A 14,302-nucleotide genomic window follows, 5' to 3' on the forward strand; every position below is an offset into this window, starting at 1 on the left:
AAGCACTGCAGCATCTATCCAAAATGCCTACCCAATAAACCCAGGTATCAAGGATATGTGGTACAATGAATCATCTAGGTAAAGTCCTTAAAGGCAATTCAAATTAAACTCATGCATGAATGTAAGTGGTAGTAGTTCATAGGTAACAAGGGGCCTTTGGGTACACTTGCCTTCCTCAAAGTCGTCCTGGGAGTACTGCTGATCCTGCTGGGGGTCCTCAGTCACCTCGAATGGCTCACCCTCTAATCGTGATCCAATCATCAATCAAGCATCATTCCAATCATTACATGCATACAAGATGAAACTCTATTAGAACAGTACACCAAACAGTGAAAACATATGTTGAAAAGCTTACAGATCTGTTCTACGCATTTCTACGAACACATGATCGAAAGAATCACTCAAATCGGACTTAAAACGTGAAAGTTATGCATGAAATAAGATGTAATGGCAATTCTGTAAATAAACTAACCTATTTTCGAATTAAAATAATTAAAAATCTAAATTTAAATGAAATCTGGACTGGGCTTACTATTTCTGGAAACTTCAGGGACTTGAATGAATAAAAACAGGACTAAATAAAAATTAGTTTGAACTGGACTGGACCGCGGGTTGATTTCTGGAAAAAGCGGGGGCTTTTCTGCAAAACGCGCTCAGTTGACTGGGGTTTGACCCGACGGCTGACTGGGCTGCTGACTCATCGACACGTGGCGGCTGTTCATTGGGCGCGGTGCACCACGCGGGCGTGGGCGCGCTGATGTGGGCGCTGACGCGGCCATGGTGGACTGAGTCCACGGTCCACTATGGACCGAACCGGTACCAGCTGATCTGGACCGTTCCTTGATGATCGGACGGCACAGGGTGAGATCTGGGCGATGGCTCGTCGGGGAAGAAAGAAAGGCCGGCGGCGCCATGGCCGGTGCGCCGGGACCTCGGGCTACGGCTCCCTAGGGCGCCAAAACGAAAGCTGAGAGCACGGGAAGGTGGAGGGGCTCACCGTGAGTCGCCGGGAAGGGAACGCGGCGTTCGGGACGAGCTCCAGACACGGTGTCGACGGCGGCGGGGCTCTAGAGAGAGAAAGAGAGCGCGGGTGAGGGCGTAGCCGGGCCAAACAGCGCCAAAATGCGAAATGGAATGTACCTACGGGCGCGGGAAGATCCGGTGAAGCTTTGGGTGGCCCTGGCGTCGGCGTTCGCGCTCGGAAGGGGGAGGCTCTCACCGGCGGCGGTGGCTCTCGGTAGCGGGCAAAGGTGGGGAGAGAAGGCGGGGTCGGCTCGGGGTTTTATAGGCCGGGTGTGTGCGGAAATAAGGAAGGGAAGCAGGGAGGGGCTCGGCACCTTCCTAACGGCGCCGGTGATTTCCATCGGGGACGCGCCATCGGTGGTCGAAGAAAGGAAAACACCGGGGGAGGAAAAGGAAGCTCGGGGAAGAAGAAAGAAAAGAAGAAAGGATGCTGACCGGTGGGGCCGGAGCGCAGCGAGAGAGAAAGGGAGGGGGTGAGCGTCGCGGGTGAAGCCAAGCAGGCCACAGTGGCGTGCCTTCGCGCGAAGCGGGCCGCAGCAAAGCAGCAGCTGGGCCGCCGAGTTGGTGCGCGCGCGTGGGTGGCCAACTGGGCCGTGTGCGTTGCGGGCCGGCGTGGGAAAGAAGCAGTGGGCCCATGCGAGCAGGCCGCGCGGGCAGGCCGCCGGGACAGGCCAGCGGGAGGAGGAGGGGAAAAGGGCCGGGCTAGCTGGGCCAGAAGGTGTCTTTCTCTTTTTTTTTCAAATCAAATGTTTGTCAAATTCTATTTTCTCCATTTTCATTTTTAAGCCAAATTCAAATAAGTTTTGAATACAAATTTCAAATCTTCTAGCCCTACACTCAATCAAAACCCATATGACTCGGCATGAATGCAACAAACAAGTTTCTAAACTTATAGTTTATTTTATTTATTCAATATTTATTATTTGGCCTAAGTTAAAAATACCTAGAAAATGTAATAAATGCTAAGAATTAATTGCTAATTTGTGGTAAAAATTTTGGGTGTTACAGTACTTCGAGTTGTATTCTTGATAGGTTGATGTCGTGTTTCGGAGCCCTATCAGAAAAGAACTCGATTTTCCGAAAGAACTCGGATAAGACTCCGTCTTGGAAGCGGAGCTTGAGTTTGAATCAGATGCATGAAGCCGTGAAATCTGAGTTGGATTGGACATCATGAGCTGCGCGAATCTTCCAGCAAGTTGATCTGTCATTGTCATCGAAATAGAATGGTCTTCATGGTGATCCGAATTTTTGAGGAGATGGACTTGGAGGTTGCCATTATCATCTACCTCACAGATCCATGAACCAAAGATGAAGGTTTATCCTGTCGAGAAGATCATGTTGTCGAGGTCCATCGAGCTCTCGGATGCAAAGTCGCCGAAAGCCCCAACCTGGTGCGCCAGCTATCGATGTTTCACCACCGATAGCCTGCTACGAGGGTCCTTGGGGCAGTATGTTGGGGCTTCAGCGTATGCGGAACTCGACGGTAAACGCAAGAGACAGTCGATTTATCCTGGTTCGAGCCCTCGATCTTTGATCGAGTAATAGCCCTACGTCCAGTCAGCGTTTAGCCTTTGCGTTGGATTGATTGTAAAATGTCGTGTCGTACAATTGTTCTCTGAACTCCTGTCTCTAGGAACCCTGCCCTCCTTTATATAGTCAGGAGGTCAGAATCCTAGTCGGTTTATAATGAGAGTTTCTAGTAGGATTACATAATAATACTACTACTAAGATTACAGGGGAAGAATCCTAGTTAGACTCGATCTTCTCCCTTCCTTGCGGGGTATCCCGTGGGTCTCGCACCGATAGATATGTAACGCTAGTTGAGGGGCTACTGTTGTATGAGCCCATGAGGTGCTAGGATTAGGGTGCTAAAAATATGTTGCGATTAAACTAAATAGCAATGTTTAGTAGAGTTTCGACGCAAAAATGGAGCACCATTACGGAGAGAAAGTCAAAGGATCGGAGTAGGTAGCATGTGCAACAACAAGAGAGACGACATGCCCATGATTTCTGAACTTTGTGTGTTGTAATCCTTCGAACAAGCAGTACCCAACCAACTACGTCAAGAAGACCCAAAAAGTCCTTGGAGCAACATTGTATCTCCGGTCCAAGGAGAGGGTCAACGTCGAGGCCGTCGATGTGCATGGTGGAGGAGGGGCTGGCGTCGTGGTCGTCGCTGAGCGAGGCAAAGGAGTGCTCGATGCTGAGGCCATCATCAACCGAGGCGGAGGAGGTAGAGGAGTGCTCGATGCCGAGGCCGTCGTCGATTGAGGCGGAGGAGGCGACGCCAAGACTATCATTGAGGGCGCCCGTAGGAGACGCCATGGGTTCAACCGGGAGAAGCGGGAGCAAGGCGAATTGTGGCCATGGTGAGCGTGGACGGCGAACGAGCGACGGTGGGGAAGAGTGCGGTGTGCGAGACGATGGCGGAGTAGACGACGGGTGATGGTGGTGCGCGACGATGCCGAGATGGCTTGCCTGCGCCGTATGGCGATGGGACTAGAGGCCATGAGGGGTGTTGTTCCTTGGATCGGAGTTTAGGGCTCGTTTGGTTTTAACCCTAGGTGGAGCGTAGCCTGTGATATTCCTTGATGGCATTTGGTTGGTGACTTAGTGTCCTGACAACATCTTTGGTTGCTAGTTGTTGCTACAAGGTGCTCAAGGTGAATCACACAAACCATTTTGCCAACTTGCAATAACACCCGAATGGGCCCCTGCCTGGCAGCGACCGCCTCGGAAGTTTCCTTGGCGCCGACGCAAACTTGCCACGCACAGTCGTCCGATTAGGAGGATGCAATCCAAAGGCAGCCGACGAGGCGAGGAGCCGATGGAGCCCGAAGAGTAGAGACAAGCCTACGATCTCACATGGCCGGGATGGGGCCTCTCCTAGTCCTCTTGCATGGCGTAGTGCGCCTGTGCCACTCTGCCTTGCCCTGTCGATCACTTATAGGCATGAAACAACTAATGGCCATGTTCGCTTGTCTTATAATCCGTACTTTTCAGCTTGTTTTTTCAGCCTGTTTTTTTAACCGGAAAGTCTCAGTATTTATTTCATATCTTTTGTAAGCTCTAATTGGGTTGTCATCAATCACTAAAAAGGGATAGATTAAAAGTGCAATCAAGCCTTAATTGTGGGTTTTGGTGATAACGATCACGCAATTAGAGAACTAATGAGATTCATCGAGATGACAAGCATGGAATTTATATTCGATGATGCTACAAGAAACGAAGGAGCCCTCAATTATAAATGTAGATGGCTTCAAACTCAAAGGAGGTTTAAATTCTTTTATATATTGAATTTAAGTATAGGAAAAACCGTACTATAAAGGGGGCACAATGCTTAAGCTAATATGTGCTACCATATGCTCAAACAATCACATGCATCCTCAGATTCATAGCCAAGATAGTCTACACTTTACTATTACCTTTGCTGTCTTACGGGGTGCGACCTCCGACTCGCCCGACCCCTTGGGTGCAAGCTTCAACTCGCCCGACCCCTTGGGTGCGAGCTCCGACTCACACGGCCGCTTGGGTGCGGGCTCTGCCTCGCCCGACCCCTTGATCGCGGGCTCCGTCTTGCCTAACCCCTTGGTCGTGGGCTTTGTCTCGTCCGATCCCTTGGGTGCGGTGTCCGTTAGGGGCTGGGGGTATATATACCTTTTCCTTTCCTCCTCAACGGCTATCTGCGATTTAAGTGACCGTTGGGGGTTGGGGCGTATATATACATTTGCCCTTTCTTCCCAATGGCAACCAACCAGCTCTCTTCTTCCTCACTTTAGCACGTCCAAAACAGAGCAGGATCTCTCTCTCTCTCTCTCACTCCATTGTTGATCTCAAGCCACCAAGCAAATCCATTGATTTCTCCATCAATCCTTGAGGGATAAATGTCCAAAACTCGGTTAGAGAGCATTGATTCCTAAACTCTAAAGAGTACTTGGTTCACGTTTTAGCCGGCGGTTGTGTTTGTTACTCTTGGAGCTTGGCTCCTAGCCGGCTAGAGTGTCGCCCGTGGAGCTTGCCAACTTGTATGGCAGCCTCGGGAGGTTTTGTAACCACCTCTTGCAGCAAATATAATCACCTCTCTTCTCAAGAGTTCACTTTCTTGACTTAAGAACGAGGTAGGGTCGTAAAGCCCTAAGCCTTAGTGTATACCTCAACAATGTGGATTTAGGCAAGCCTTGGTGACGAGCTGAACCACGGGATAAATTTTTGTGTCATCTCGTGCTTATGTTGCTACACTTGTGTTCTTGTTGTTGTTGTTGAGGTGATTTCTTGAGTTCGAGGCCGACCTACTTGTGTGTGGTATTCCCACCACTTTCAGCTGTCGATCTGAGATATACTATCCTGCAGGAAGCTAAAAAATTTATCCGATCTAAATTTTGTTGAGTACATTTTAAACTGTGAATTAATCTTTCCTGTAGATGCGACAGTGCCGCGGATGAATTTGACTTCGATTTGAGTTAAATTTTTATATGCCTATTCACCGCCCTAGCGTACCCAGAGTTCCCCGCCGCGTTCACCGCCACCACGTTGTGCGCCGTCGAGTCGTACTTGAACACTGCAATATATATATATATATATATATATATATATATATATATATATATATATATACACACACACACGTACATGCACCCTCAAAATAATTCTATCCATAGACACACACACGTACATGCACCCTCAAAATAATTCTATCCACATATTCCCAATCAGGTAACCATGATTAATAAAATAAGCATGCATGCGTTCGACGAGGCTCACCTAGGACATCGTCGGCCCTGAAGCGCTTGCCGTTGGTCCAGGTGTTGCTGTTGAAGGTCCAGCCACCGCGGTCGCCGACGGTGAACACCGCCGCCTGCGCGGCATGGCCGTGGAGGAGCACGCAGAGGAGGAGCAGGAGGAGCCCCAGGACCACGGCGCCACTGCCTCTTCCCTGCGCCATTGCTATACTATACCCACGTACGGCGCGCTCACCTGATGAACGTTGTTCAGACACAGCAGAGAAGGCAAATTAAGCAGGGAAGAAGACTGAGTGAGTGGACTGGCAGTTGGCAATGGCCGCCGGGGGAGGGACCGGTTTTATAGGCGGCTCCCGCCGGCCTGGAGAGTAGAGGCGTGGAGGCCGGTAGGCCCGGCGGAGAGGGAAAGGGAGGGGAAAAGGAGAGTGAAATGGGGTTATTGGCCAACGACGACCTAGCACAATGGAGGCGCGCCATTACTTTTAGCTTTGGACCGACGACGCGCCGACCGATGATGGGGAAGACGAAGAGCAGGAAGGAAGAAGAAGGTGGACGACGTCAAGCAATGCTTAGCTTGTGGAGAAACGGAAAAGCTAAGCAGACCCATGGTGGTAATTACTTGCACCACATGCTACATACTTGCAAATAAAATCACACCTACAACGAACACACACAAGACACAATAACGACAGCAGCCTCTGCCTGACACTGTTTAATTTACCCCTAGTCTTAGCTTAATGTATACCGGCGTTCGATTACGAGCTGTAGAAGCTAGCACTGTTCACACGTAGTCTTTGCTAGCTATAAAGTTGGATTATACATGTAGGATGTTGGCTTGACGTCAAAGGTAGCGCAATTCAGAGTGCGCCGACCATATGTGTTCGCATGTATGTCAGGTCGCCGTCGACTGGAACATTCATGACCGGTACATCTGCATTTCCACATCGCCGTACGTATGTATGCTACTGAACAGCGACTGTTAGCTGCAGGGTCGCTGCTCCCAACAGCAAGTCAGCAACATCGCATAAATAAATGCGCGGACTAATTAAGTAATTAAGGAGACTAATTAAGTAACGTCGCTAAAGCGTTATAGCACTACTACTGGTAAGTTAAGCATTGTTGGTAAAACAAAGGCCATGTTCACTTCTCTTATAATCCGTATTTTTCAGTTTGTTTTTCAGCCGGAACAGTGTTTTACTCTCACAACAAATTAATCGAAATAGTGTTTCGGCTTGTTTTTTCAGCGAAGCTTGTGCTCTACAATCGGAATAGTGTTTCAGCTTGTTTTTTCAGCGAAGCTTGTGCTCTACACTATCATCGCCAGTGCTCAGGAGTTCCAACCACTGAGACACCAGCACGCACGCGTACCCTAATTAACAGTTGCAGATTGTGGCAGAAAATTCAATTCATTTGGGTCGTCATTACTTTCATCGAGCACACTGGTGAAATTAAAGCTTCATCGAGACTTTTCAGTTTTCTATCTTTTGCCGACTTCCACTTACACAACTGTCGTGTTCAACTCTCACCTTAGTTTGACAAACGAATTTTTCTGCAAACTTTCAGCTGTTACATTGGTTGCTGGCACTAGCACAATAACAGTTCGTTAGGACAGACAAGTTTACGGTCGGAATGTTATTACATCATCTAAATTAGCATATCTGGGCACTGAGACGTGGATGAGTGCTTCCTGCTTCGACTTACGAACCGAGCCTCTACAAAAGGATAGATGTGCACCTTGGCACAGCTAACTACGCACGGCCTTAAATGGTATTAATATGGTATAGAGTGTATGAGAATCCTGTACCCTTGTACGGTAGGTATGCTCTATGATACGCGTTGTGTGCGAAAGTATTACGGAAATGCCTTCTATAGGACGTCCCGACGGACGGACGGACCGGACCGCCCCACCGCGCCCGGAGAAGCACCTCCTGCTGCGGCTGCACTCTATCCGCCGGCGAGATGCCAGCGCCACACCTCCGCGTCGCCGCGAGCTCCATGCGTCTCCTGCCACGGTGCGCTCCATCTGCCGCCGCGAGCTCTATGCGCCAGCGTCGAGCTCCGCAACGAAAAGTCTCCATTCGTACAGGTAGCAAGGTGACATTGCACTGAAAGCGCATATTGGAAGCGTATATTTTCAAGTGTTTCAGATGTTTCAGATATATGTTGCAAGTGTTTTATTTCAATATTGCAAAAGTAGATCAAGATGTTGCACATGTTGCAATGGCTATACACTTATGTTTCAAGTGTATAATCCAAATGTTTCATCTATTTTAGACGTATGTTGCAAATGTTTCATCTGGATGTTGCAAAAGTAGATCTAGATATTGCATATATATATATGTAAGTGTTTAAGTGTTTTCGTACGTATGTTGTAAGTGTTTTCATCTGGATTTTACAATTTTTGCAATGGCTCCACACGCGTTTTCAAGTTTTTTCTAGTGTTTTACAAGTATTTCAGACGTATGTTTCAAGCGTTTTGGCTATTTAGGACACATGTTGCAAGTGTTTTATCTGAATGTTATAAAAGTAGATCGGATGTTACACATACTAAATGGGACCCACTTGCTGCCGCAGCCTACTGCAACTGCTGGGGAGTCGCCGAGCGGGCAGACGGTCCTCACCTGCGGTCGGGCGATGTGGGTGTCGCGTGGGCACGCGTAACGAGCCAGCGTGGGAAACATGGTGCAGGAAACAGGCTAGCACACGCGGATGTCCGTCTGGACATCTGAGCTAAGTATTATTGATGTGATGGTAGAGTTATTGTTAATTTTATTAGGATTCAAAATTCAGTTGTGCAACTATTTAGATATTTTTGAAGTTTAGTAACTACTCCATCTATGTTCATTTTGGACATCGACACGGTCTCAAAAAAATAACTTTGACTACTACTTTTTGCTATAAAATATTTATAACACATAGTTAATATATACTTTTATAAAACTATATTTAGAGATGAATATACTTACGTCACTTTCATATATAAATTCTTTGCTGATTAAAGGCGGTATACTTGTTTCGTCTAAAAGCGTGCCTCATGTTGGCGGCTGTTGATTGGGGTGTATTTTGTCCACCATAATCTGCACTATTAATCAGAGCAAGTAAACTGCAATGCTTACTTTTTTATACATCAAAGTAGAATGTATCTTTTTTGTTTTGAGGGAACCATATTTCTTTTTCGAGGAAGGACCTAACTAAAGCAGTGTATCTCATACCCTATGGGCTATGGGCCGGTCAGGCCCATACCGCAGTGTTGGCCCAGTTCGTAACAGGCCAGGCAACGGGCTCATATCGTGGGCTAAGAGTAGAGTAGCGTGAGCGGCAGCCCGCAGTGCTCTGCTTGTTCTTTTGTTCGCAGGCCCCCAGGTCACCCAGGCAAATTGCCGCCAGGAGCCCATGACCCATCTCCTTCCCTATCAAGCAGCGAGCCACCGTCTAAATAAAGGAGAAAAAATTCTTGTGACTCCTTGAGGCGTGTTTGGGAGCGTTTAAAATTGGATATACAGCTGCCCAACTACCAGAAGCAAGAAAATCTAGTCAAACGTCTGTTTTTTCTTCTTGAACTCTAAAACCTATGATTTATTTTTTCTCCTCAAACTATAAAACTATAAATCTTATCCTATGAACTCTCAAAACCATTTAAATTACCTCTTTGCCCTGGTTTGGGTGGTTTTGAAGACGGTTTTATCTTTTTTAGTTATTAAAAGATCAGCAAATATTTGATAAGGTTTTTATGCCTATATGCTTTCAAAATTTTCTTAAAAAAACTAGGATAGATTGGGATAAGTCACATCAAAATAAAAATTTTAAACCTCACAAGAACATCTCTAGATGCTTAAAAATAGATTTAGCTATAGAAAAATGGTAAAATATCCACAAAAAATATAAAAATTCCACAAACATTTTAGTCAATGTATAAACTCATCAAATTTTTTCTTGAGATGCAACTAGCATGAATTCAACATACATTAACGTTGAATGTATTCATCCTATGCATTTGTGTTAGTTGTTTATTATGTTTTTTTTTTATTTTTATGAGTTCTTAAAACATGTTTATACATCAATTAGTGTGTCTTGGAAAGTTTCTAAGATTTTTTAATATTATTTCTGTTTTCTAGAGATAAATATATTTTTTGAAGAATCTAGAGATATTTTTCATGATATATAAATACGAAGTACTTTATTTGGGTTTGGCATATCCCAATCTATCCTTAAAATTTTTAAAACCTTATATAGACTTTATTTTGTGAACACTTATATAGACATTTTATGTGGTTTAAAAATCTTATAAAGTAGTTGCCAATTCTTTTAAACTAAAAAAGATAAGGCGACCTTTAAAACCACTGAAACCAAGGAAGGAAGGTAATTTGAACGGTTTCAAGAGTTTAACAGCTAAAACTATTGGGTTTAAAGCTTGAAGAGGGAATCAGACTATGGTGACGTAAGAGACTATCGTTAAGAGCTGGTACACGTATAGGCCATTACACCGTACAATCTTCCGGATACGTTATAAACACTTCAGAATAAACACTACACTGAACTCAAAGGGTACCAATAAGCCTGCAGCCCTCTCAATCAATACTCAGTGGTAACCACTAACCAATCAAATTGATTTTGCATCCATCTTTTTCCAAAGAATAAAGACATGAATGGCCCCTTATTCACACAGAAAATTCTTTTGAAAGGATATTCACACACAAAATTGCGGAGGTGCTTCAGAGTTCCAACGCTGATGATGCGAGCTGTTTTCTTGAGCTTCCACAGAGCTGCGCGAGTATCGTAGCTAACCCACCCTCTGCACCACGGCTGACCTACTCAACCGCTTGCTCTCGTGGATCTTGGCGTACACCCGCTTCGTCCGGACGCAGAGCAGGACGTCGAGGCCGAACCCGACGACGCAGGCGAGCGCCATGATCAGGAACACGAGGCGGTAGCAGTGTGCGCCGACGCAGGTGTTGCCGCCGCTGGGCACCGCGGTGGCTTCCGCGTCGTAGAGGAGGCCCGCCAGCAGGCCCGAGAAGAGGAAGGAGCCGAGCGGCAGGTTGAGGATGAGGATGTTGTAGATGAGACCGTAGTACTTGAGGCCGAATAGCTCTGACGCCGTAGGCACCGTGACCGCCAGCCGCACGCCGTAGCAGATGCCGACGACCACCGAGCCGATGAAGAGGGAGCCTGGCATCGCCAACGCCATCACGATGTATCCGATGGCCATCAGGACCTGCGAGGCCGCGTTCCACAGCGGGCGGGGAATTGCTCGTGTCCTAGGAAATTTTGAAATGTCCATTCAGGTGGTCAGATTATATGTCAAAAAAGGTAATATATGTCAAAAAAGAAGAAAAAAATGCATTCAGAGAAATGCAGTAAGATGACAAACATTTTCTTCTGACTAGAAGAACGAGGATCGGAACTAAAACAAACGGTTCCTTACGATGTACGTACTCCGTTGTATACTAGTAAGTTGTAAAAGTTGCTCCGAAAGGGATACCAAACTTTGGTTTTTTTGCAGAAGAACAATGGCAGTCAAAAGCTATGGCGCACTATGCCTCTGAAACATCACCTAATGCTGAATCTAACAAGTCGACCGAGCTATCACTCTTTCAGGCATAAAGAAGGCTGGAACTGGCACAAAGGCCACAAGCTCCACATGACGCACTATGCAACCACCCACAGCCACCCGTTTGCCTATCTGTTTCTACCGATGCACCCGACGCATACAATATTCCTAAAAGGGTCACATTGGTTTGTGGATGGACCAATTTCTTAATATGTAAATAAAAAGATTGCGCAGACAAACAAGTTGCGTCTCTAGGTGAAAGCCCATGCTTCGGCCTACAACGGTGGCGTCTGTGGATGTCACTTTCCCTGGTTGAAGACGTCGTTAACTGCGGCCTATCTATGCCCCCAACATCACTTTGAGCTCTCCCTGTCCTCTCAACCCCCTCCTATCCCTCTCTTTCTTGGTGTGTGCCTCTCTGCTCCTTGCTCCCCTTTTGGGTGAGACTGGCCCTGGCTATCGGTCATTGTCGATTTTTCGATGAGTGTCCTCCTTTGGCGTCTCTGCTCCGTCGGCGTTCTCCTTGATGGTGCCAGAAAATCTAATCCCAGGTCGCTATTCCCCTCCATGGTTTCCTCCCATGGACGGCGTTGAATGGTGGTACATGGGCCAGGAAGTGCTGTAGGTATCACCGTCAGTTTCAAGGGCGGGCGCCGTGTTCAGTGATCTTGGGCTTGCGTGTCCGTCACCACTCGTAGTCCCCATTCCACCGGTTGGTCCTCAAATGGAGGGCAGCAGCGGAGCTATGAGGAGTGGTGCACGGCATAATGGCCACGCCGGCGAGTATACTGTTCGGTGGTGGCATAAATCGACGATCGGTTGGCGTCTTTCGGCTTGCATCTAGGATTATCCTTGTTATTGTATGATTGTTGTCGTTTCTGTTAAGTGTTGTTGTAATCCTTCTCTCCCTCTTTCATGTGCTTCTTTGATCTTCATGAGTCGACCCCTTGTATTAGGTGTTTTGCACTCTCCACCCACCGGTTTGCCAGGATATGTGAAAATGATATCGGGTGGGGATCGTTTTGATCCCGGTGGTTGACCTCAAAAAATTAAAATACAAGTAGGGGTACGCCCCTCCTGTTCAATAATAAAAAAGGCGATGTTGAATTTTCTGAACCGAGCGCGTCCGTACTACGAAGCTACGGGTCTACGACTACGATGAACAGAGACGTGGGGATTTTCTACTTCCATTTCCACTTGTATGATTCTAGTAGGATCGTGACCCTACCTGATTTGGTCACGCAGGCAGGATTTGGAGTTATATGATTCCATGCCAATTGGGGAGAGGACGAGAAGGAAGGGTAATTACTTACTTGATGAAGTGCTCCGAGATGGTGCCGGAGGCGATGCGACCGAAGAATCCCCAGATGCTGGTCATGGAGACGAAGAGGGAGACGTCGACGTAGCCCATGGCCACGCCCATCTGCCCCAGGTTGTTCATCACGGCTAGCCCCGTGCCGACGCCCATGAGGAACGACGCGAACATCAGCCAGAAGTCCAGCGACGTCAGGGCCTGCGCGATCGTGTGCTCCTCCCCGAGCCGCGGCCGCTCGCCGGGGGCCCGCGCCTCCTCCTCCTCAGTCCTCCCCGCCGCCTTCGCCGCGAGAAGGAGCGGCGCGGCCGCCGCCGCCAAGGAGTCCGCCTCCTCGAGGTCGGCGTTCGCGGCCTTGCGGGTCCTCACCCACGATTTCCACGCCAGGAGCGCCGGCACGGTGGCGGGGGACGCGAGGAGCACCAGGAGCACGGCGACGAAGACGGCCGAGACGACCCCGCCGCCGCCGCCGAGCCCCGTGAGGTCCGCGGCGAGGAGGTACAGCGCGATCGCCACGGCGAGCGAGTTGATCGCGGCGAAGCAGCGCCCGTCATCCTCCTCGTCCCCCGCGGCGGCGCCGCCCGCGGCCGGGCCCTCGCGGAGGAACACCATGGCGAGCGCGCAGACCGCGGCCGGCATGACGGCGAGCATGACGAGGAATGAGGCCGGGTCGTCGGCGAAGAGCGCGGAGCAGGTGTCGGTGAAGATGGCAGTGCTGAGGCCGACGTACCCCTTGAGAAGGCCGGAGACGGGGCCCCTGCTCCGGCGGAAGTTGCGGATGCAGGTGACGAGCACGGCGGTGTTCATCCACGTGGTGCTGTTCCCGCCGAGGCAGAGGAAGACGCACATCTGCCAGTAGGGGAGCGGCGCGACGGTCCCGGACACGACCATCCACTGCGCGCCGTAGCCCAGGAGGCCCTCGAGGGAGCCGATGGCGAGGAGGAGCCAGGTCGGGACGCGGTCGGAGGCGAGCCCCGCGAGGAGGCCGAACGCCTTGCCCACGTCCTTGGCGACGGAGAGGCCGTTGAGCTGCAGCTGCGTCAGGCCCATGAGCGTCTTGAGCGCGTGCGAGTAGTTGGAGAAGGTGTAGTTGTTGCCGGAGATGCACTGCACCCACACCGCCGACACCAGCCCCAGCCACCGCCCCCACCGCGTCCCCGCCATTGCGTCCAGCGCCGCCGCCACCATCGCTTTCGCTTCCGCCTTTCCAAATGCCCGCCCAGTCGCACTGGCGCTTGCGCCGCCAGACGCACGCGCTTGGGTGCTTGGTGCTTGGTCGCGTCCCGAGGAGGAGGAGGAGGAGGAGGAGGTGGTATGGAAGGGAGGCGGCAAGCAGGGGCGGTGGAGGCGCGTCGCTTTCCGGTGCGTGCCGGGGGCGGGCGTCGGGTTACGAACGGCTCGTCGCTGTTGGGGTTTAGGAGGGATGTATTAAGCAAGAGGCAAGCAGGGGACGGTGGTTTTATAAGCGGCTGAGAGCTTGGATTTGTGGGGGATGGTACGGCTTCTTCTTGGATTAATTTAATTATGAGAAGGTATGATGGCGATGTTTGCGATCATTTTCCCTTTTTGCTCCTTCGTCGTGAGAAGAAGGTTCTGTGATTAATTGATTTTTGATGGAAGGGGACGATCTGTTTCCAACTTTCCATTAAGTATGTGCTGGCTGCTATACATGGTTTT

The 14,302-nt window shown here is 49.2% G+C and overlaps 2 protein-coding genes across 2 annotated transcripts in view; both read right to left on the reverse strand.

The window, feature by feature from the left end:
* LOC136544282 (uncharacterized) overlaps window positions 1–6,316 on the reverse strand; it is a 50,712-nt gene extending 44,396 nt beyond the window's left edge. The window contains exons 1-3 of the mRNA XM_066536499.1: window positions 6,243–6,316; window positions 5,785–5,997; window positions 177–242 (exon numbers count right to left, since the gene is read on the reverse strand). Coding sequence (XP_066392596.1) covers window positions 177–242; window positions 5,785–5,965 — 247 coding nt within the window. The 5' untranslated portion in view covers window positions 5,966–5,997; window positions 6,243–6,316. The remainder of the gene's footprint in view (window positions 1–176; window positions 243–5,784; window positions 5,998–6,242) is intronic.
* Window positions 6,317–10,348: 4,032 nt separating this feature from the next.
* LOC136542205 (protein NUCLEAR FUSION DEFECTIVE 4-like) lies at window positions 10,349–14,049 on the reverse strand. Its single transcript, XM_066534534.1, has 2 exons — window positions 12,627–14,049; window positions 10,349–11,020 (listed from the first exon to the last, which is right to left on the reverse strand). The coding sequence occupies exons 1-2, from the start codon at window positions 13,811–13,813 to the stop codon at window positions 10,543–10,545; spliced, it is 1,665 nt and encodes a 554-aa protein (XP_066390631.1). The 5' UTR covers window positions 13,814–14,049; the 3' UTR covers window positions 10,349–10,542.
* Between the last annotated feature and the right edge of the window lie 253 nt (window positions 14,050–14,302).

Source organism: Miscanthus floridulus, chromosome 3, assembly GCF_019320115.1.
Source record: "Miscanthus floridulus cultivar M001 chromosome 3, ASM1932011v1, whole genome shotgun sequence".
Taxonomy (NCBI): domain Eukaryota; kingdom Viridiplantae; phylum Streptophyta; class Magnoliopsida; order Poales; family Poaceae; genus Miscanthus; species Miscanthus floridulus.

Bases quoted from the DNA above. Each gene is read 5' to 3' on its own strand.
- LOC136542205 (XM_066534534.1), bottom strand. From the start codon at position 13,813: ATGGTGGCGGCGGCGCTGGACGCAATGGCGGGGACGCGGTGGGGGCGG. The intron at 11,021-12,626 runs GTAAGTAATTAC...AAAATTTCCTAG, and splicing joins ATCTCGGAGCACTTCATCAA to GACACGAGCAATTCCCCGCC.